Raw genomic sequence first — 20,713 nt, forward strand, 5'->3', positions numbered from 1 at the left:
AAACGAAGTAGGAGTCTCTTACAAATCGAGTTCCTGTTAGCGTATCACCTTGCACCAGTAATATGCTCTTTAATGCACTGGTAGGACTAACAATAAGATTTATGAATTTGAAAGAGAGATGTATAATTTTATTTTAGAATTTACATGTTAGATTAAAAGCTTCATTAAAACTTTTTTTATTAGATAAGTATCCTTTTAATTTGTTTACATATTTTTATGAACCTTTGTGTCACCCTAAGTTGTGACTGGTACATAGTAGATGCTCAATAAATATCTGCTGAATGAGTAGTTCTTAGCAGAATAGCTATTGTCTCCTGAATGTATTCCTGGCCCTGATCCAACAATGCATTCTTTATGATGGTTTGGCACCACAGTCCCCACAAACACTCGTGAACGCCAGTGCACGGCATTAAGAGCAGGGCTTTGTGCACCAGCCCTAGGTCTTGGCAGAGCCCACAAACTATAGGAGAGGTGAAGATGCAGAAATGCAGAATGATTCGAGAGCAATGGCAGTGGGCGGCCAGTCATCCATGGCCAGTTCAAGTTCCTTTGAGCTGCCCCTGTTTAGTCCTACAAAGGGAAAATGCTTCCTTAAAGATATTCAGTCTTAATTCCACAGAGGCAAATATCACCACCCCATTGGCTTCTCTATCAGGGACATATGCAGACTTTTGAACCTGTCACCCAGTTAAGAAAAGAACATTTCCAATACTTTTACAGTCTACTCTGGGACCTTGTCAATTATCCCCCTTCCCTCCTCACTTGAGAAAACCAATTATCTTGAGTTTTGGGTTAATCATTCCCTTGCTTTTTCTTTAATATATAATCTGTGTAACATGGCTTTTACTTTACATAATTTTGACCTCTGAATCAATGAAATCATACCGTGTTTTTGGTGATTTTTTTAAATGTTTATTTATTTATTTATTTAGAGAGAATACGAGCAAGAGAGGGGCAGAGAGAGAATCCGAAGCAGGCTCCACACTGCCAGTGCAGAGACCGATATGGGGCTCGAACTCACAAACTGTGAGATAATGACCTCAGCCAAAATCAAGAGTCGGACTCTTAACCAGCCGAGCCACCCAGGTGCCCCTGATTTTTTATTCAATATATATTGAACTACAGCATGTACTTGTAATTCATTTATTTTCACTGTTGTATGCTATTGTGTAAATATACAGTTTATTTATTTGATATTATGTCAGGGGACGTTTGGGTTGCTTCCAATTTTCTGCTATTTGGAACAATATTTCTACAAAAATGATTGTATTCCTGTCTCCTGATACCTCTGTGCAGTATAACACTTTTTCTAGTATTTATGCCCAGTAGTAGAAGCATTGGGTTGTATGATACACATGTCTTTAACCTAACTAGATGCAAATGCCAATTGCTTTCCGAAGTGTTTATGCTAATTTACTCTTCCAACTGCAGTCAATATATGAGGTCCCTGTTGCACAAAATCCTCACCAGTATTTAGTACTGTCTAAATTTAGAGTTTTTTACTAATCTGTATCAGTTTTACCAACTACTTCTTGTTTTTAAGTTTATTTATTTTGAAAGAGGGAGAGCATGAGCATGAGCAGGGGAGGGTCATGAGAGAGGGAGAGAGAGAGAATCCCAAACAGGCTCTGCATTGTCAGCACAGAGCCTGATCTGGGGCTGAATTCCATGAACTGTGAAATCATGACCTGAGCCAAGATCAAGAGTCAGATTCTTAACTGAGCCACCCTGACGCCCCAGCCAACTACTTTTTTAATGGAGTACTAACATACATAAAGTGCACATATCTTGAAGCATACTGAATGAAGTTACTTACATAACTACTTCCCACGCTAAGATAAAGAATGCTCCCAGCACCATGGAAGAGTCCCTCTCATCCTCTCCCAGTTAATAACCCTCATAAAGACAACCAACATCCTCTGACCGTAGCTTAGTTTTGTCATTCTTTTTTTTAAAATAATTTATTTATTTTTTAATTTACATCCAAGTTAGTTAGCATATATAATGCAATGATTTCAGGAGTAGATTCCTTAATGCCCCTACCTATTTAGCCCATTGCCCGCCCCCCCAACCCCTCCAGCAATCCTTTGTTTGTTCTCTATGTTTGAGGCTCTTATGTTTTGTCCCCCTCCCTGTTTTTATATTATTTTTGCTTCCCTTCCCTTATGTTCATCTGTTTAGTTTTGTCTCTTCTTGAACCTCTTATAAATGAAATTACATAGTATGAAGTCTTTTGTTCTGGTTTCTTTAGCTCAAAATTAGGCTTTTGAGCATAATTAAGATTGCTGTCATCTGCTTTTTGATGTTTGTTTCATATTTATACTGTTGGATTACACTATTTATTTATTTAAGGATTTATTTTTTACGTGAGATTTGACTGAAACCCACAGATCAAAATGTGCAACTGTTGCATACTACTGCCACCTGGTGTTAGCGAATCTAAAATGCAGGGGCATTATTTCAAAATGGTTCATTTCACCCCCAAAATTATAAAATAAAAACCATAGAGAGAGACAATCCAAAGGAGAGGAGAATAAGTCTTTTAAAAGTTGAAAGTATAAAACAAAAGTCATATGGTTTCAGTCACTTTAAATTCATGCTATAGCTTTACAGACCCTTACCTTTTCAAGTTCATGCAGTTTAAAGAAACATGAGATTTACTGGAACTGCAGGAGCAGGTGAAGTCAAAAGAGAGGAAAGCATGGAAGAGCACAGAAAAACCCTGGAATTCTATGAAGTGTGCATCATAGCTACTTCTTAAAATCCTTAGGGAAACAGGATTTTAGTACTGGTATCCAGCATATGGTACTTACTAAGCATGAGGATAATTACCTTTTCCTCTGCATCAGCGACTTTTGATTTCTCTTGAGCCAGCTTTTCCTTCAGGTTGTCCTGTGATTTAATGCTCTGATCCTGTTTAAGTACCTCCAGCTCCAGTTCCCTGATTTTCTGCTGACCGTGCTTCCATTCTGCCGTGAGTGAAGAGCACATCTTTGTACCATCTAATAACTTCTGCTGGGCCTGCTTTAGTTCAATTTTGATCTAGAGGAGGGGAATAAACAAGAGTGATAGAAATAAGCATGGAAAGAACATGAACATGAGCCAGAATAAGCACTTTTCCAAGCAGTGCAGTCCCCTAAGAGCTGACAAATAACGAATGTCACGTGGATGATTAACTCCCCGGAACTGTCTTGTGTCAGTAAGGTTTGCCAGATGACCGCTGGACAGAGGAATTTTCCTAATGTTTCTACACATGCACGGTCTAAACATTTTCCATCCTTTTTTAAAAATCTACTGCACGCTGGCTTTCATTCCCACTCCTGCATGAAACTATTTATGCTGGGGCACTACTGATGTCCCCACTGCCAAAATGAATCCAGTGGACAACTGACCTCTTAGGTAGCATTCACTACCTCTGTCTCAGAAAATTATCATGGAGTCTGTGATACCAAACTCTCCTGGTTTGCTTGCATCTCTTTGCAGTTCCTTCCTGGTCTCTTGTGTAGACTCTTCTAATGCTGCCCAGCTTCTAAATATCACTGGACTCTCCTAGGCTTTAAGAGTTGATCATTCCTTCCCTAGTTCACTGTCACAATTTGAAATACCATCTTTGTGCCTGGAACTGCCAAAATAAAACTCCCTGATTCTGTCCATATCAAAAATGATTTTTCTCTCTCAGTCTTCCCGATTTCAATAAATGATGCCTCCATCCAAGGTTTTGTTCAGGCCAGCAGTCTCAAAGTAATCCTGAGTCTTCCTTTCCCATCCTGAGGCCCTTCGGCACTTGCTGTCGTGCTCCCTCCACAACACGTCTTGCATCGGCCCATCAGTGTCTACCACACCCTCCTCTCCAACATCATGGTCTCCAGCCTTGGTTGTTGCAATAATGACATGGTTCTGCCACTTCCATTTTTACGCCCTTCTAATCTGTTCTCTACAATGCAGCCAAAGTGTTCTTTAAAAACATTTTTTTTAACGTTTATTTATTTTTGAGACAGAGAGAGGGAGGGGGAGGATCAGAGAGAGAGGGAGACACAGAATCTGAAACAGGCTCCAGGCTCTGAGCAGTCAGCACAGAGCCTGACGGGGGGCTCGAACTCACGGACCGCGAGATCATGACCCGAGCGGAAGTCAGACGCTTAACCGACTGAGCCACCCAGACGCCCTCAAAGTGTTCTTTTAAAAACATAGATTGAACTATTCACTCCACTGCTTAAATCTTTCAGGCTTCCTGAAACTCTGGAAACAAATCCCAGCAGCTAGCCTGGCCTTCTATGGTCTGGTCTTTGCCAACATCTTTTTTTTTTTTTAATTTTTTTTTTTCAACGTTTACTTTTTTGGGACAGAGAGAGACAGAGCATGAACGGGGGAGGGGCAGAGAGAGAGGGAGACACAGAATCGGAAACAGGCTCCAGGCTCTGAGCCATCAGCCCAGAGCCTGACGCGGGGCTCGAACTCACGGACCGCGAGATCGTGACCTGGCTGAAGTCGGACGCTTAACCGACTGCGCCACCCAGGCGCCCCTGCCAACCTCTTTTAAATCACAGGTTATTTAGAATCATGAAAGTAAAAAGGGCCATCTCTATTTTTAAAAGTTGATGACTAACTTTAATAAAAATTTTGAAAATTTAAACGAAAAAAATTTCTATAAAAATAAAACATACCAAAGTTCATACAAGAAGAAATTAAAAATGTGACTTCTTATAACCATTAAGAAACTGAATCAGTAATTGAAAATCTTCCCAAAAGAAAACTCTAGAATCAGAAGGATTCAGAAATGAGGTCTTATAATTATTAAAGAAGAAATAGTTGTAATTTACTCCTTTTTTTTTTTTTTTTTACAGTTTATTTATTTTTGAGAGAGAGAGCATGCACAAGTTGGGGAGGAGAGAGAAAGAGAGGGAGAGAGAATCCCAAGCAGGCTCTGCCCTGTCAGCACAGAGCCCAACATGGGGCTCCATCTGACAACCGTGAAATCACGATCTGAACCAAAATCATGACCTGAACTGAAATCAAGAGTCAGATGCTCAACCAACTGAGCCACCCAGGTGCCTCAGGTGCCCCAACTGTAATTCACTCTTACAAACTCTTCCAGAGAACAAAAAATGAAGGTATGTTACCTGTCTTATGTTAAGGGGCTAGGGTAACCTTTATGCTAAAGTTTTTAAAATTTTTTTTTTCAACGTTTTTTATTTATTTTTGGGACAGAGAGAGACAGAGCATGAACGGGGGAGGGGCAGAGAGAGAGGGAGACACAGAATCGGAAACAGGCTCCAGGCTCTGAGCCATCAGCCCAGAGCCTGACGCGGGGCACCTTTATGCTAAAGTTTGATGTGAATGTTATAAGGAAGAAAAATGACAAGCTAGTCTCATTTGCGAACTAAGATGCAAAAATACCAAAGAAATACTAGCAAGCTAACACCAGCAATGCAGAAAAAGGATAATAATTTAGGATGAAGATGGGTTTATCCTAGGAATGCAGAGTTGAGTTAGCATTAGAAAATCAGTCAATATAATTCACTGTATTAACAGATATAAAAATCTTATCTTCTCAAAAAGTTATGCAGAAAATAATTTGATGAAATTCAACATGTACTCATCCAAAAACATTGAATGAAAACTATAAAAGAATTTTATTAAAAAAATTTTTTTTTTTTTTGAGAGACAGAGAGACAGAGAGAGACAGAGAGACAGAGTGAGAGCCGGGGAGGGGCAGAGAGAGAGGGAGACACAGAATCTGAAGCAGGCTCCAGGCTCTGAGCTGTCAGCACAGAGCCCGACATGGGGCTCGAACTCACGAAATGTGAGATCATGACTTGAGCCGAAGTTGGATGCTTAGCCAACTGAGCCACCCAGGTGCCCCAAGAATTTTCTTAATGTGATTAAAAAATGTCTATTAAAAAAACCCTACAAGGCATATTAACTGATATTTTAGAACTTTTTCTTTGAGACTGGGAATGAGAAAATGTTACCCACTATCATCGGTTCTATTTGGCACTGTACTAGCCACTGCTTAGGCAAGAAAAAAGAATGAAAGGTATAACATGTGGAAGGAAAGAAAGAAAATTATATTTATTCCTAGATGATATGATTGCTTGTGTATACAATACAAAATAATATAAGCATCAATTGTAAGAAGTAATTTAAAAATATGGCAAGGTTTTTATTCGAAAAAATTCACTGCATGTTTATGTATTAGCAATAGTTAGAAAATGGAACTTTAAAAAGTTACCATTTACAATAGTATGGAAAACATCAGCACCTAGGAATGTGTCTAACATAAAAGATGTATAAGATCTCCACAAAGAAAATTAGGATATTGGGAAAAATTAAAGAAGACCTAAATATAATACACACATATTTCATGGAGGATTCAATATTGTAAAGATTTAAACTCTGCCCAAATTTATCTATAGATTTAGTATATAAATTCAGTGTATCCCCAAAGGTTATGTGTTAGTATATGTATGTTGTGTGTGAGTACATGTGGGTTTGTGCGTGTAACTTGACAAACTGATGACAAAATTTATATAAAATTTCAAATGGCCAAGAATATCCAGGCATCCTAGAACAAGAACAACAAAATGAAAAGCTGTGCTCTATCAAATATTGAGGTCTGCATAATGCTAAATTAAGATAGCATGCTATCGGCACAAGAATAGACAGAACAATGGAACAAAAGAGAGAGCTCAGAAACAGACCACACACATTTCTTATGTCCTAGTGGACAGGATAGTAATGTAGGAGAATATCTTTATGACTTTGAGGCTGACAAAGATTTCTTAAGTCAGAACCTGAAATCACCAATTATAAAGGTAAACATTGATTAGGTTAAAATGAAAAACTTTGATTCATCAAAACTTCTATTTAGAGAGTGAAAATGTAAGTCACAGAGTAGAAGGTGTTGGTGATACAAACCTGATGAAGGCTTCATATACAAAGAATTCCTACAAATGAATGGGAAAATTAAAAGGACAGAAGTCCCAAAGAAAAGTAAACAAAATCTTAAACAGGGAGTTCACAAAATAGGAACTCAGATGTCAAATACATTTAGAGAGAGCTGTTCATCTTCATTTGTAAACAGGGAAATGCACATTAAAATGCTAGGAGCTATACCACTATACATGTAACCGAGATTAGCAAAAAAATTTAAAGTCTGACAGTACCAAGAGTTGGTGAGGACGCAGAGCAACAGGAACCTTCCTACCTGCTGGTGGGAGTATAAACCTTTAGACAGGAGTTGAAGTAACACATACGCTGTGATGCAATAATTCCACTCCCACTCCCTTCCTAGAGAAATATGTCCTGTGGACATCAGGATACATGTATACGAACGTTCACAGCAGCAGTTTGTTTTTAAAATTTTTTTTAACGTTTATTTTTGAGACAGAGAGAGACAGAGCGTGAACAGGGGAGGGGCAGAGAGAGAGGGAGACACAGAATCTGAAACAGGCTCCAGGCTCTGAGCAGTCAGCACAGAGCCCGACGCGGGGCTCGAACTCACGGACCGTGAGATCATGACCTGAGCTGAAGTCGGACACTTAACCGACCGAGCCACCCAGGCGCCCCAGCAGCAGTTTTTTAAAAAGTAGACATGTTAACTCAGATCCTTTTGTACATCTCGCTGTTCAGGAAAGAGTCTTACATTCAATAAATGAACATGTCTGAAATAATGTGCTGTTATGCTCTCTGTTTTAAAGCAAAGATCCTTGGATAAAGGCTACTCAAGCATCCAGAGTGCTAAGCTTATGATACCTCCTTTTGCATTAATTTCTGAAGACCAGATATGCCATCTCCAAAAATGTTAACAGGCATGTAAAAAGGTCAAAATAATTTATTAAACAGAGTAGAAATGAACACGTGTAGAAATGAAGAAATTAAACCCTACAAGTAATATGCCTTGGTATCACTGGTGGGTCAATGTAGATCAAGAGGAAAAAACTACTGTAATAAGCTAGTCTCTTTGGTATTATCAAAAAGAAATTCTAGATCTGACTTTAATAAGCCTCCTATTTTCTCAGTAAAAATCCTCCTTTATCTCCCTCCACTATTCTAAACCAGTTCAACTACTCTCTCCCCCTTTTTTTTTAATTTAAAAAAAAATTTTTCTCATTTTATTTTGGAGGATTGGTACAGTTTTTGAAACCTCATTGACAGGAACAAATCTATTAAATCTCGATTTCTTCTTGAAGGGCACTCTAACCTATTAGTTAGCCTGGAACTTTCATTTTTCAAGAACAGTGTAGCCACGGATAAAGACATAGGATTTCACTTATATGGGAAATCTGAAACAAACCAAACCAAACAGAAATTGATTCATAAATACAAAAAACAAACTGGTTACTACCACGAGGGAGGAAGGTGGCGCAGATGGGCAAAAGAGGTGAAGGGGATTATGAGGTTACAAAAAAAGAAAAATGTAGCCATGAAAAACTCAGTAAGACACAGATCTAATGACTAGAAGAAGAAACAAAGAAATAGGGGAAAAGAAAAAATCAAGTGTTGGAATATTTGGTGCACTGGATTAGGTCAGGGTTTTGAAACCTAAACTTCTTACTGTAAATAGAAAAGGCACAAGTCCTTTCATACAAGACCACCTCTTCCACAGACCAAGAAAGCTAAAGGCCTCCGGGACTTGTGATCATCAGTCATAGGGCTAACATGTAGCGTTTTGATCATGCTGGTACTGATGGAATGAGACAACAGTGGAGCAAACACTATTATGGCCAATGATATGTGCATGTAGGAGGGCATTTTTAGCTTCAGGCTGGGATGTTCAAACACCAGTAAGAGGATCTAGTTCAGTGTCTCAGTGCTGGTGTTGTCAGAACAATTCTCTGCCTGAAGCTCTGAAAGCCTATAGCATTCTTCTTAATAGCCCAGGCTGGAAACATACAAGATGCCCATAAACCATAGAAAGAATAGGTAATGGCAATTTCTTATGGTGGAATACTATACTGCAAAGAAAATGGACGAACAATAGCTATACAGCACAACATGGGTGAATGTTCCAAACAAGTAGGTCATAAAAAGATAGAAGGTGCATACACTGATTGATTGTATTTGTAAAATATTCAAGAATCGGCAAAACTATTTTGTTTGAGATTCACAGTTGGTGAAACTATAAAGTAAAGCAAAAGAGTTATTAATCAAGATTAGTGGTTACTGCTAAAATGGGAAGGCGACAGGATTATAGATGGGAAAGAGGCAGGCAGGGGCTGCTGGTGTGCAGGCAATGCACTGTTTCTTATCCAGGGTGGTGGTTATATGGGTACTTGCTTTATAACAATTTGTTAAACTATATACTTAGGTACTTTCTGAGTGTTATATTTCATAATAAAATGGTTTAAAAGTAATAAATTAATACTCTAGTTTCTTTCTTATTTGAGAGAGAGTGTATGTGTGTGCGTGGGGGAGGGACAGAGAGAGAGAGAGAGAGAGAGAGAGAGAGAGAGAGAAATATCTTAAGCAGGCTCCATGCTCAGTGCAGAGCCCAACTTGGGGCTTGATCCCATGACACTGGGATCATGACATGAGCCAAAATCAAGAGTTGGGCACTCAACCATCCAAGCCATCCAAGCATCCCATTCTCTGGTTTCTTAATCAGTCTTATAAGTATGCCTAACATTAGCCAGAGCCCCAGAGTTTGATCATCTCTGAGTGGATTTTAAAGAGTGAGTTCTAAGTTTGCAAAGCTGAGGTTCCAAAATGAGGAAAGGTATAATACAGAAAGATTCCTTCATAGGAAAAAGAGAAACAGACCTGAATTTAAATTCTGACTCCATGATTTGTTAGCTTTGCAATACTGAATAGTTTCTCATCTATAAAATGCTGACCCTTTAGGGCTGTAGGGAGGTTTATAAGAGATAAAACAGACAAACTGTCAATAAAAGGTAATTGGCTGTTATATATGACTTTGCTTAGGTGCCTGGCCTAAGGGATCAGCCAAAACACTGATGCCTCATTACTGGAATGGCCAATATTTTATCCCACCATGAAGGGATTTAAAACAGAACAAAAGATGGCTTCACTTTTTACCAATTTATCATTTACCTATCCCTGAAGGACTCATTCATTAATTCAACAAAAATTTCTAGGGTGTCAACCACAGATAAGGCATTATAATCTGTGTTGTCCGATCATCACACCTTAAGAAAGATGTAGTATTGCTTGAATATTTTCAGAGTTAGATAGTTAAGAGGATCTCAGAAATGTGTTATAAGGAAATGTGATAAAGATTTGGAATTTAATTTAAAACTACAAAGGCTTGAGAGAATGTGACCAATATTAAAAAAATCATGAGGAGTGAGGGTAAGAAAGAGGTTTATTCAAATAATCCTGGAACACTAGGACTCCCTAGAAAGGCTTCCCTTAGGTATTGAGGAGGGCACCTTTTGGGATGGGCACTGGGTGTTGTATGGAAACCAATTTGACAATAAACTTTATATATTGAAAAAAGAAAAGAAAAGAAAGGCTTCCCTTAAAGTTTGACATAAATGCTTGTTTTCATCTATATCTCCTATACTAGATTGTGAGTTACTAAAAAGTAGGGACGTTTCTTGATTAATTTATTAAAATTTTATCTTATTTTTTATTTTTATTGAGAGAGAGAGAGGGCCTGTGAGCAGGGGAGAGGCGGGGAGGGAGAATCTTAAGCAGACTCCATGCTCAGTGCAGAGCCCCACACGGGGCTAGATACCACAACCCTGGGATCATCACCTGAGCTGAAATCAAGAGTCAGAGGCTCAACTGATTGAGCCACCCAGGTGCCCCTTAATTCATTTTTATGTCACTATTTGAATAAGTTACCCTGTTCCTGCCTCACCAGATGTGACAAATTTTCCTATAAAAGGTCAAGAGCACAAATATTTTAGCCTTTGTGGGCCACATGGTCTCTGTCAGAACTAGTCAAATCTGCTTTTGTAGTACAAAAGCAGCCATCCATAATATGTAAACAAACAGGTATGGCTGTGTGCCAATAAAGTTTTATTTACAAAAACAAAAGGTAGGCAGGATTTGACTCTGGATGGGTCCCTACTAACCAGGGGATAAGAATTGTATTGGTTTTACCTACAACTAAACCTTCAGTATCAACAAGATTGCCTGCCCAGGATATGACTGATGCTTAGCAAATATTTGTTGAATGTTGAATTCCAGAACTTTAGATGGGGACTTATAGAAACTAGGTCCCTGATATATGCTTACAGAATTGAACCTCAATTAAAAGGAAGCACTACTTTACATGATGGTTCAGTTTGAATATTTATGTGGTTCACAAAATTTAGATGACTCTGTGGATGACGTTCTCCATAGATTATTTTATTTATTTTACTTGTTTATTTTTTTAGAGAGAGAGGGCACAAGTGAGAAAGGGGCAGAGAGAGGGAGAGAGAGAGAGAGAGAGAGAGAGAGAGAGAGAGAGAGAGAGGAAGCAGAGCCCACTCGAAATGGGACTCGTGTTTTACCCGAGGTGTGGCTCATGCTCATCTGATCTGGGACTTGAACTCACAAACCATGAGATCATGACCTGAGTGGAAGTCAGATGCTTAATGACCGAGCCACCTAGGCATCCACGATAGGTTATTTTAAAACAGGCATGTTTAGGGGATGTCCTCCTAACTTTTTGATAGTCTTGAGTCAGGAAGAACAAGTTTGCCCTCCTAGGAATTGTACCTCGGTGCAGTCGATATTTGATTCAACCAATAATAATGGATACATCTCTTAGGGAATAAATAAGACTGCAGCTAGAACTAGGTCAAGACCACTAGTGTTTGGGGTCAGGTGGTTCAAATTGATTAAGTGTTAAAAGTTGTAGCTAATGATTTCAAAAGATTGTATAACTTAAAGTGTTTCACATTGACAGGTTGACAGTATACACACAGCTTCAGCAGCAGAGAAACAACTGAACTGTGTACCTACTTGGTAGGGCAAAGTCAGAGGGAGTTATCAGAGAGCTCACATTGTCCACACATCTGTGGATCCTATCATGAACTATGCAGCTGAGGAGTTCTAATTCATTTATCCACAGGGCTGATTAAGCAATTGAGACCCTCCAATCAAGGACACACCCACTAGAGTTACCTTAATGCTTTCTTCCTGAAGTAAGCTATTATGCTGCTTTAAGTCCAAATTCTTTCCTCGCTCATACCGGAGCTCTTTTTCGGCTGAGCTGCACAGAATCTGGAGCCGGTGTAAATTCTGGCGAAGCTGTTGTACATCCTCTTGCTGCTGGTATTTCTGTTTTTCTCCAGATGATAGATACTAAAACAAACATTTTAAGAGAGAAACATGGACAATTTGAAAGAATATTGGTAAAACGTGGGTTCCAGCTATCAGAAGCAGAAATGTCAGGACCTGATTATTCATAGGTAAATATTTTTGGAGTTGGCTTACCTATAGCAAATTACTCTTTCTATACTTATGTTTAGTTGGTACATGTTCGTATGATTTAACTCTTGTTATTTTAGAATGAACATATCAAAGAAATCATTTAGGCAAAGCAGTTAAGCATAGACAACTAACTTTCTTATTTTTCACATCAATGAAGGGAAACAGAAGCATGGACCGTTTTAGGGTAAAATATTTCAATGGAAAGTTCAAAGAGCCAAAATGTGAAGAAGGAAAGTGTGAATGTGTATGTAGTATGTGTGCATGTGTGTGGTGTCTGTTGGCAAAAAGAAAGAACATTTAGCAGGAGATCTTAAATTTTCAGCCTTCCTCATCACTTTCCTTGTTACTACCAGATGATTCTTCTTCAGTTACTATTCGACAACCATACACCCTCCTGTCAGGTCTCCAGCGCAATAAAACCACCTTGACCAAAGGAGGAGTCATTTGGATTCTCTAAAAGGTAGGCTCACATCGGTGTGCTGTGTAGATAAAGAATTCAACTGTATCCAGTTAACAGATAAGATATAGAGTTTCCTGAGTCCTGGTCCAGTGTACTTCCTGTCCATGACTTCCCAGAAAGCCCATGTCTCTTGCTTAGTCTCTCTTGCTTACAACAGAACTGCAACACAGAATTGCCCAAGTCCTATAAGCCCTTCAATTCTCATCTTGGTATATTCAAAAAGGCAGTCTAAATCCAAATTTGCTTGTCCCAGAGTTGCAAGTGTCTAAGATACCTAGAAAAAAATTCTTTAATGGAATTCTAGTGTAGTTATTAAGAACCCTATCTTTGGAACTAGATGCATCTGGGTTTCAGTCCTGAATCTGTCTTGGAGGAGTTCCTTAGTCTTTCTGCTTTTCATTTTCCTCATCTTAAAATGGGGATAATAATGATAACTGCTGGATGGAGTGAAGGGTAAGTAAGATAATGCATGCAAGAACTCAGCATGACATAGTACACAAGAAGCACTCAGTGACACCGCCCATTACCCACTACCCATTATTGTGGATGCTACCCAATTTTATTTTAACTGCCTTCTGCTCCACCTGAAACAAGAGTTCTCCTGAAACCTGGAAAGCCTTGATCACCAGTCCAGCTTCTTATTTAACTATCAGACAACAGCAGCTTTTAATAATCAATTAGTAATTGGCGGCCCATATGGCCACTTAAACATGCCCAAGATATACAAGAGAAGCACCCCCTTTACACCCATGTACAGAAGTTTTTAGCCTGTTTTGAAGATGAGAAAAGCCAGAACAATAGTTTTTCTTGCCTACATTTTCTAGTCAAGTCACTTTGCCAGAGTAGAAATGCAAATTGTTTTTTATGAAAGGCAACCATTAAAGAAGCTACCAAACAGTCAAGTGACCAACATACAGGGTCCTTATTTTTTCCCCACATGTAAATTGCTTCCTGGTAGAAAGTTATTACAGAGGCGGTTAGACTCAGCCAGGCTACTAGGAACCATGTAGGAGTGCAAAGGAAAGTACACAAGCATCCTTTCTTGATCAATCAACAGATTTATTAAGGCAATTATCCTCTCTGAGTCTCAGCTGACTCATCTGCAAATTAAAGGCATAAGACCAGATGATGCGTAATGTCTCTTCTTAAGGAATTCATAATTCCTTAAGAATTAAAATAAATAAAAATGGAACCAGTACTAATTATCTTAATTTTATAGGCTTAAAATCTAGCTTTTAATATTTTAAAATATTGTCTTCACAAAAGAAAAATCTAATATGAACCAAATCCATATACTGGTCCCAATGACAAGATCATTCCTTTTGTGGAAACAATTAAAGCTTACGAACCTTAAATATTCTCATCCAGTGAATGTGGATGGAATGGGCTATCCAACCTGTGAATGTGTCACTCAACAAACAAAGTCCACTTGTTCTGTCTCTCTACTCAGCAAACATCCTTCAGATTTTGATTTTTCTTCACTCTCTATGGGTAAATGTGCTGTTTATTTAAACAAGTTCAAGTGATAATTATGATTAATCATTACAGAATAATAACTAACAGCCATTCTGATTTTACCCAATAGTCTCAAAAGTTTGGTTTGAGTTTATCCCCAAGATACAGATCCATTCTAGGGGGACTAATACATCAAGCCTACAAGCCTACATCAAACCCTGAATGAATTCACTCAGATAATCTATAACAGACACCCTGAGAGGCCTTTTGGGAGACAGTTTGTCAGCCTTCCTCAGGAAGTTAGCTCTACATGAGAAGTGTATGCTTTCTTTGAACTTCTCAGCAGGGGGAAACAAATCAAATAGCAGCTAAAAGGTCAAGCTCTAGAGTAGACAGACCCAGGTTCCATCACAATGTGTTATTCTGGGAAAATTATTTAACCTCTCTAAAGGCTCAGTTTCCTCATCTATAAAGTGGCAACAATAATATCCTGTCTTGTTGTGTTGCTTAATATACACAAGGTATTTAGTATAGTGCCTGGAACATAGTAAATATTCAATAATGCTATGTAAAACCATGAAACTAGATTTTAAACCTATAACATTCAGATAATTAATGGTGATTCCAGTTGGTTTCATGAATGTGGGGAAAGTAATAATCTAGAATTCAGCTATCACAATCGTACCTGGAACACTGTTGAACAGCAGTTAAGCCACCAAAGGCAACTGACAGCCACAAATGATGTCACAAATACATATGAACAATAGAGCTCATGTACTTACTCATAAAAGAGGCTCTCACCATTCTTTTTCTATGTATTTACTATCAATAAGCATTCTTTAAAGTCTGATATCTAGTCTCAAGCTACAGTTGCTTAAAAAAATTTTTTTTAACATTTATTCATTTTTTGAGAGACAGATGTACAAGCAGGGAAAGGAGAGAGAGCGAGGGAGACACAGAATCCAAAGCAGGCTCCAGGCTCTGAGCTGTCAGCACGGAGCCTGACGCAGGGCTTGAACTCACGAACAGTGAGTTCATGACCTAAGCCGAAGTTGGACGCTCAACCGACTGAGCCATCCAGGCACCCCTAGCTATCGTTGCTTAAATGTGTATGTTAAGAGATTAAGAAGATGCAGCACACATGAACAATCAGCTAGGCACTAGACACTGTAATCCGACAACAGGGTGAAGACCACAACCCTCACATACACAAGAACTAAAAAGTACAACAATTTATAGCCACCAGTAGATCCAAGCACCCTCTACACAGAAAAAGGTTCTGAAATTATCACTGCACAGCACACTGCAGAAACACTAAAGTCTGTCCAAAATCCTTGCCTCCTTAAAGAAGTAAATGAAATAGTGTGTGTTATACTGTTTTGGGAAATGTAAAGTTCAAAACACGAATACGTTATTTTTTCCCATGAAGCCCACGTCTATTTTGTTTCCTGCTGTATGGGCCCTAACACGGGGCCTGACCCATCATAGATGCTCAATTAACAACAGCTGGATAAACGAGTAAGAGCAACTTACTCTTCTTTCAATAATTCAAAGTCATTATTGTGGAATAAAATTACTGAACTCTGCAAGAATTCAGTGAAACCCTAAGAAGCTGTGTGGCATAAAGGGCTATTTGTCCTTTCACAAAGTGGCTATTTGCCCAGATTTCCCATATAATTCATATATATTTAATAGTTGTCACATCCCCCTAGTATTGAGAAATGATTCTTCAAATAATGAGAAAGTATAAATTAAATAAAATTAATAAATTAACTAGGGTGTTACTTCTCATACTCTTCAACTCATTACTCTGTAAGTGCATTGATCATTTTAAGCTCATAAACAAAAGATTTTATAATCTTTGTGACCACAGTGCTCAGCCTCTTTCCAAGTTGCCTACACTGGCTTACTTCCCAATAAACAGACTGCCTGGGGGCTTGAAAATGAACTTCTTTTTGAACATTTGATGTCCTAGATCCCTCTGGTCTTCTGAACAAACCCAGAGACTCCCTTCTTTTTCAAATGTATCTGAAAATCCTTTCAGGTATCTATTTTCTTTCTCTACTGTGACTTGCCTAGTTTTCAGACTCTATATCTGAATCTCTTTTCAAAAGTTTTTTTTTACTTCCTTTACTATTACTCTGCCTCCCCCCCCCCCACCAAATATACACTTGAATCCATTTTTAAATGCCTATTGTCAGTCTTTTGAAGTTAGTTTACTTATGTGTACAAAGGCTTCCCTCTGTGGATCTCAGAATAATTCCTAGAAAGGTATGTGTAGGGATATCTTAATTTGTATAAGAGAGAACCTGCAAAATTGAGCTGTAAGAGCTGAAGTGTGGTTGGTCGTCACTGTCTTGATCTCTCCAGCAGGTAGATATCTAGTAAATAGCAAAAGCCAGACTTAATTCCAAGTCTGTGATCTCTTCCCCACCCAAACAAAGTATTTTGTACATCTAAGCTAGGTGCAATGAACAGAAAATGTGGCACAAATCCTGCCCTTCCCTGTCTTACCTCCCCAGGGCAGACATTGACAACCAATCAGCATTCTTTTCTGCGGAGCCTAACCGAGCCTAAGAGCCCTTTATAAAAAAGTGCATCAATGACCGGGCTTAGTTCAGATTTTGGTTGCTATTTGATTACCATTCAGGCCATGGTTGTGAGCGTGCTTAACAAAACACACTGATGTTGATGTAAAAATTATGCCTATATCCACAGCTGACCGGAGGAAATGGACCCAGTCAGAGCATGTGTTTACAGCACCTACCTGGGTACCACTGTCATCTGAACTATCCCCAGAGCTCTGAGATGGAAGGAAGCTCCAATTTACACAATTCAGCTCTTGTCTAAGCCTCACAGTTTCCTCAGGCTTCAAGGTCAACTGTTGTTCTCCGCCTTTCATATCTTGGTTCTGTTGTGAGTCCTCCTCCTCCTGCCTCTCTTTTGGCAAAGTGCCCTCCTCTACTGACTCCTCAGGAATTTCCTTCTGCTTACTTTCTCCTAGTTCAGGACTTGGTGCAAATATAACAACAAGAAACTGTCAAAATGTTCATTACAGTAGCAGAATATGGAGGAAAAAAAAAAAAAACCCTAATAGTGCTACAAGCCAATTTTCCAACTTGAATTCTTTTTTTTTTTGTTAAATTTTAATGTTTGTTTTTGAGAGAAAGAAAGAGAGAGAGAGAGGGAGGAAGAGAGAGAGAGAGAGAGAGAGAGAGAGAGAGAATATGATCAGGGGAAGGGCAGAGAGAGAAGGAGAAACAGAATCTGAAAAAGGCTCCAGGCTTTGAGCTGTCAGCACGGAGACCCATGCGGGGCTCAAACCCACAAACTGTGAGATCATGACCCGAGCCTAAGTTGGATGCTTAACCAATTGAGCCACCCAGGCACCCCTCCAACTTGAATTCTATAGCAGAACAGTTATATTACTCTCATAAATAAACTTTAAATACAGATAAGTCCTTTTTTTTTTTTTTACTCACATTCAGGGAGATGACCCATCAAAGACTTTTGTCTATACCAAAACAACTAGTTAAATGAATTTTTCACTTTTCAACTTTAAGTATGACATTGGGCAGACACAGCTTATAAAGATTTTTAAAAATTTTTATAATTTGTTTTTTAAAAAATGTTTATTTTATTTATTTTTGAGAGAGAGAGAGAGAGAGAGAGAGAGAGAGAGAGAGAGAAAACAGGGGAGGGGCAGAGAGAGAGGAAGACAGAGAATCTGAAGCAGGCTTTGTGCTGACAGCAGAGAGCCCCACGTGGGGCTCAAACTCACAAACTGTGAGATATGACCTGAGCCGAAGTTGGTTGCTTAATCAACTGAGCCATCCAGACACCCCTAAAGATTTTTTTTAAAATTACTCAGTAAGCACCAGGCATTTTGGCAGGCACTAGGACATATCCCTGCCCTAAAGGGCTTACAATTTAGTGAGTAAAAAAAGATAAGTAAATAAGGGAGTAGATGAAACTAGTAGTAAGCCATCTGAGTCCTGATGGATGAGTAGGCACAAACTAGGAAAACATAAAGGGACAGGTGTGTGCATACTCGCGTGTATGTAGGTGTGTTGGGAGAAGGTGTTGGTATAGATGAGAACAGAGGGGAAAAAAAGGGTGTTCGAGGATGTCTTAAAAAATAAAATGGGTAAAGGCCCAGAGACAAAAGAGAGAACGTCCTTTAGGAAGATCATTTGGATGTCAAGTGGCAGGGAAACCAGAGATTATTGTAGGGATCCATGTGATAAACCACAGGGACTAGAACAGGGTGGTGGGGATGGAAACAAGTGGTGGATTCTAGAGATGTTTAGAACACAATATTGATAAAAATTTGTTATGAACTGGCTGTGGCAGGGGAGAGAGAAAAAGGAATAAAGGATGACACCTGGATTTCTGCCTGGAGCAGAGAGGCCAGTGGATGGTAGACCAAGAAGGGGGAATGGGGATTTAAATTGGAAAGATGGGGGCGCCTGGGTGGCTCAGTCGGTTAAGTGTCCATCTCTGGCTCAGGTCACGATCTCACAGCTCATGAATTTGAGCCCCGTTTTGGGCTCTGTGCTGACAGCTCAGAGCCTGGAGCCTGCTTTGGATTCTGTGTCCCCCTCTCTCTCTCTTCTCCTCCCCTGATCCCTCTCTGTCTCTGTCTCTGTCTCTCAAAAATAAATAAGCATTAAAAAAAAAATTGGAAAAATGCCTCTGGTGAAGATACAGATACAGAAGAATGTGAGAAGCCTTGGGATGGGATAACATGAGCCAAGGAGAAGGCAGGAAGTGAGAGGAGGAGGACCATTCTAGATAGGAACCTAAAGACTGGTAAGGAACAAGCAGGGGAATGAGAGTCTGGAGAGGAAGCTGAGAAGCCAGGGAGGGAGGAGGGTAACCAAGAGACTGTGAGACACAGAAGCTGAGGGGAGGGAATGCACCTTCAGTGGTTAGATAGAGTGGATGAAAAGTAGTATGAACACAAGCATGCCGATTTTATTTTTGCTCCTTCATTTTAAATTTGTTTCAGCTATCTTGGAGCCTAGCATAGCATGCTTCACAAATCATAGTTGGTGCTCAAATTCTTCAAGAAGGCAATTTGGCAGTACAGATCAAGAGCCATAAAAATGTTCAGACCCTTTGACTGAATAATTGAATACCAATGAATTTACTGCAGTAGAATAATTCATGAGAAGAAAAGAGCTGAATGTACAATAACGCTCATAAGCATGCTATTTAGAACAGTGATTAAATGGAGACACAGAAATGGCTGAGAGAATTAAAGATAAATCAACTTGAAAGTGGTATAAAGACTATTCATCAACATGAAAAATACGTTAATTAAAGTAAAATGGTAGGACAATAAACTATATATGTGTATGTATATGTGTATAAACATATATGATACCATGGGAAATGTACATATAGAAGAAACTGGAAAGGAACAGGGGAAAAATTATGTCAGGGAGTCTTTATTTTTCCCTTTTAAAATTCCTTTAGTACTGTATTAAAAAAAGAATTAAATATTTTATTTTGAACTCAGCAGTTTTTTAAAGATAATATATTCAAACGAGGGGTGCCTGGGTGGCTCAGTCAGTTAAATGTCTGACTCTTGGTTTCAGTTCAGGTCCTGATCTCATGAGTTTCAGGCTCACATAGGGCCCTGCACTGACAGTGTGGAGCCTGCTTGGGATTCTCTCTCTCCCTCTCTCTCTGCCCCTCCCCTGTCCACTCTCTCTGTCTCTCTTGAAATAAACTTAAAAAAAAAAAAGATGTATTCAAACTATACAAAACAATATGAAATAAAGACTAAAATCCTTTAAAAATAATTTCTGATAAAATAACAATGATGTTTTCCATCCTCCATAAACTCTTTTCCTTTTCCTACTTCCAGTGGAAGCCAGATACACTTGAAGATTGGGAAAATGCAAACATACACCTCATAATTAAAAAAAAAATTTAATGTTTTTCTTTATTTTTGAGACAGAGAGAGACAGAGCATGAGCAGGGGAGGGGCAGAGAGAGAGGGAGACACAGAATCCAAAGCAGGCTCCAGGTTCTGAGCTGTCAGCACAGAGCCTGATGCAGGGTTCGAACTCATGGACTGTGAGATCATGGCCTGAGCTGAAGTTGGACACTTAACCAACTGAGCCACCCAGGCTCCCCGTACCTCATAATTTTTAAAATGGAAAAACTAACTCTGTTTCCAGGAAAACAGTAAACATAGTTTTCCCTATTTCTCCCACCAAGTACAACTAAAAACATGGGGATTATATGTAAGACAGACATAAGGAGCCTCTGACAGGTAGAGAGAAGGCAGACTAGGTAGGGTACTCAGGACCTGAGGAATGACATGACTGTGAGCTTCCTGCATTTTCTTTTAACCTCAAATATCTTAGACTTGCAAGTGGAGAAGCCGGCAACCCA

General features: G+C 39.1%; 1 protein-coding gene across 8 annotated transcripts in view; it reads right to left on the reverse strand.

Annotated features, from left to right (window-relative positions):
* CCDC30 (coiled-coil domain containing 30) overlaps positions 1-20,713 on the reverse strand; it is a 131,594-nt gene that overhangs the window by 41,420 nt on the left and 69,461 nt on the right. For 7 of the 8 annotated variants that reach the window (XM_047873832.1, XM_047873833.1, XM_047873831.1 and 4 more), the window contains 3 exons: positions 17,073-17,316; positions 12,082-12,261; positions 2,833-3,042 (listed from right to left, as the gene is read on the reverse strand). In XM_047873832.1, the coding sequence (XP_047729788.1) occupies positions 2,833-3,042; positions 12,082-12,261; positions 17,073-17,316 (634 nt within the window). Of the gene's footprint in view, positions 1-2,832; positions 3,043-12,081; positions 12,262-14,990; positions 15,015-17,072; positions 17,317-20,713 lie in introns of those variants that run through there. The other variant, XM_047873838.1, reaches the window with a different exon arrangement.

This window comes from Prionailurus viverrinus, chromosome C1 (assembly GCF_022837055.1).
Source record: "Prionailurus viverrinus isolate Anna chromosome C1, UM_Priviv_1.0, whole genome shotgun sequence".
NCBI lineage: Eukaryota > Metazoa > Chordata > Mammalia > Carnivora > Felidae > Prionailurus > Prionailurus viverrinus.